Source organism: Acyrthosiphon pisum, chromosome X (genome assembly GCF_005508785.2).
Source record: "Acyrthosiphon pisum isolate AL4f chromosome X, pea_aphid_22Mar2018_4r6ur, whole genome shotgun sequence".
Lineage (NCBI taxonomy): Eukaryota > Metazoa > Arthropoda > Insecta > Hemiptera > Aphididae > Acyrthosiphon > Acyrthosiphon pisum.
This window is the reverse complement of record NC_042493.1, coordinates 96,983,586-96,986,894: the sequence shown is the minus strand read 5'-3', so window position 1 is coordinate 96,986,894 and position 3,309 is coordinate 96,983,586. Positions and strand designations below refer to the sequence as shown.

The following is a 3,309-nucleotide window of genomic DNA, read 5'->3' as shown; positions in this document are numbered from 1 at the left end:
CTTATTATATTCTGGACAAACGGACAATGAAAATGATTAATTTACAATATTACTATAATTAAGATTTAATATTATTAATTAAATAATGTAAATAACATTTTGTAGTTCTGCGTGAGCAAAATTATCACAATTTATATCGAAAAATGCTGATATAAGCTTTAAAGAATAACTGCCGTACAAAACAAATGGGTAAATAATAAGCCTTTTTAGCGCTCACGGTGGACAATGCACTGAACTAAACGCCGTCGAATTACGACTCAATTTTTGACGCCGAATGACTACACACATAATATTATACTGCAGTGCCTTATATTATCAAGTCGTTATTTCGACGCAATAACTTCTTACGGACGTAAAGACGTGCGGGCTTCACTTATCACAGGTTTCAGCACGACGTATCCAGCATGGTTTAAGATAGACCTTAAACCGTGGTATCCGACACCATTTTATCTACATCGTGGTTGCAGCCACGTTAACTACGTACTAACATAAGGATTACTGGAAACGAGGATAGATTACGTCAAAAACTATAAAATATTCCCTAGTATTTGATAACGTTTTCTTGAAGAAAGACAAGTCTGGAATGACATTTGGTAAACTATAACATTTATTTAAAATATACGTGTTTATTTGTTTTATTTTGTAAGGCGTGGTGAGTACTGTGTATGATGCCTCGATTTGATCAACACACTCTTTCAATAGATTCTTCTAGTTAACATTCCAAAGAAACTGTTGAAGGACCAGTGTCAGAATTGGACTCAGAAATGGCTAATAAAATTAATATGAAATGTAAAAACATGCTTCTCGAATATGAGCAAATGCAAAATTTAGATGTATGTATTTAAAATAAAAATATTTATCATATTATAAGGTACCTATAATTTGATTTTTAAACATCATTTTAATTTTGCTATCTTATATAGGATATAATTTATTCATTATCGGAAGATGAAACTTCGTTGATCCGCACAAGACATGAAGAATTTGTGAAATCAATATCACTCATAACTTTAGATAGGTAGTAGTCCAATTACACTAACAACAGTGGCAGGAAACATTTTTGCAGAACTTTTATCTAAGAAAATTCTGTCTATGGAAGCCATAACTCGAGGGTAATTAATAATTCATAGTATAATTTATAACACTCTAATTCATATGATTTTTTTTAATTTAAAGAATCGATGCTGTGCTTAAAGATTGGAATGATTATTTGATGGATTACCCTCAATTTTTCTCCTATATTGCTGCAATTATTGGTAATTTTTGTAATTTTTTATAAAAGTAATTGAAGTATACAAACATTCTAAATTGAAATGTTTTTTTATAGCCCCATTATTAATATCACAGAATGCTTTCTTTGATTTCAACAATTTAAAGGATTGTTGTACATCAATACGACCAGACAATTCTCCTAAATTTTTCATAGAAGTATTAAATAAAATTCTTAGTTCCAAGGAAACGCAGAACATTAAAGAAGTAAGTGATAGTAGATATTAAAATAATTTTTCTTTTATATTTTGTGGATCGTAATGGCTTACATTAATGCAATTTTTATTGTCTTTTTTTTCTTTTTTGAGCATTAAAAATTATCCAATCTAATTTTGTGGATTAGGTTTCTGTTAGCAAATTTTATTTAGTTTTTTTGTGAGTGATTATTACTGATTTTTTTAAATTATCAGGAAAACTGAATATTATACTAATTAAACTAAGTTTTCAAAAAAAAATTTGTTTTTATTAATTCACAAATGACATATGGACAGAAATTTGTACAGAACATTTTGTCTTTTTAGAGCTTTTTATACAAAAAAAAAATTATGCATGATGCATTTTTTGATTGTTTATGAAAAACCTTGAACATTTAATATAAGCGTTTTACAGGATTCTAAAACAATCAATATATACATATTATACACATTTTCCTATGAACACTGAAAGATCTAACAAACAACATTTGATATTTTAATGAAAAATATAACAATCTTAGTAATATCACTTATAACGTAACCTAACCTATCATATATTAAAAAACGCTATAGATTGCTAAACATTATTTATCAGAACAATTTAGTTTTTTTCATTTTATTCAAAGAACATTTATAGTATATTCTGAAGGATGACATATATAAGCTTCGTACCGTAGAAGTGGCTTACTTGGGGCAGTTTTGGACTTTGACGATGTATATCTCAGTAAATAATTATTGCATAGTGTCAATATGCATATCAAAAGTTGTCTCTTAATCTATACTTTAATATGGATTTTAATTTAAACTTGTATACTTAATTCCTGATTTTATATATTTTTTTTGTGGCTGCCCCAAGTTACCTTTGAAAGCGCGTATCTTGGGGCAGTTATTTAATTTTGCTGAAAACCTCATCTTAAGCCTATTGTGTTTATCTTGGGGAAAAATACATGAAAAACAAGTCTTCCTTACAACATTTAACATGCAAATGTATCAATGAAATTATATATAATTTATAACTATGTATAGATACAACTAAAAATTCGATTTTTTTAAATTTAAATTTTGAATTGAAGTTCAATTAAACTTCAATGTAAACTTTAATAATTGACAAACTTTATATTAGAATACACTTTAAGATTTAAAAGTAGGTAACAGAAACAACTATGGTCCGTTTTAAAATTTACCTTTAAATCAAAATAACAAACAACTCATACATTAAAAAGATGGTGTCCCAAGTTAAGCTTAAAACGAAAAAACATCGATAACTTTAAAAATATTTGATATATGATAATGATTTTTTTTTTTATCTCTAATGCAGAGATAGAAAATAAATATATTTCTTAACAATATTTACGTCAAGTCGATTATTACACGAGTAAATTGTGGTTGATTTCATGCTGTTAGTAAAGTTTTACTTTTTAAATATGAATATATAGTTAACTTAACTTAAACTTCCAATGACTTTGATGTGTTCTAGACTTTCTAAATATTGTGTTGATTAACTATCTGTATAAAAAATGATCTTATAGTGATAACAAATCAGGTAATAGCGACAATAAACCAAAATGACATTTGTGCCCCAAGTTAAGCAGATGCCACAAGCAGTGGCGTAGCCAGGGGGGGTTTTGGGTGTTTGAACCCCTCCCATTGACATTTTCCCTCCTGATAAATATATTGTTTATAGGGTTTGGGACTGCTTGCAAGTTATAAATTTGTCTTATGAAATGGTGAAATTAAATACAAAGTTTGAATTGGCATATTTGTGTACTTTTTAACTTAAATGTACATACAAGTGTCGGGAAAAATTATATTTGGATAACATTGAAAAATATCTTAAAAAATATTA

The 3,309-nt window shown here is 27.7% G+C and overlaps 1 protein-coding gene across 1 annotated transcript in view; it reads left to right on the top strand.

Annotated features, from left to right (window-relative positions):
• Positions 1 to 523: 523 nt before the first annotated feature.
• The window catches only part of LOC100573442, a 4,692-nt gene continuing 1,906 nt past the window's right edge, over positions 524 to 3,309 (top strand). The window contains 5 exon segments of the mRNA XM_016801738.2: positions 524 to 833; positions 924 to 1,019; positions 1,021 to 1,112; positions 1,177 to 1,256; positions 1,328 to 1,476. Of these exon segments, the coding sequence (XP_016657227.2) occupies positions 765 to 833; positions 924 to 1,019; positions 1,021 to 1,112; positions 1,177 to 1,256; positions 1,328 to 1,476 (486 nt within the window). The 5' untranslated portion in view covers positions 524 to 764.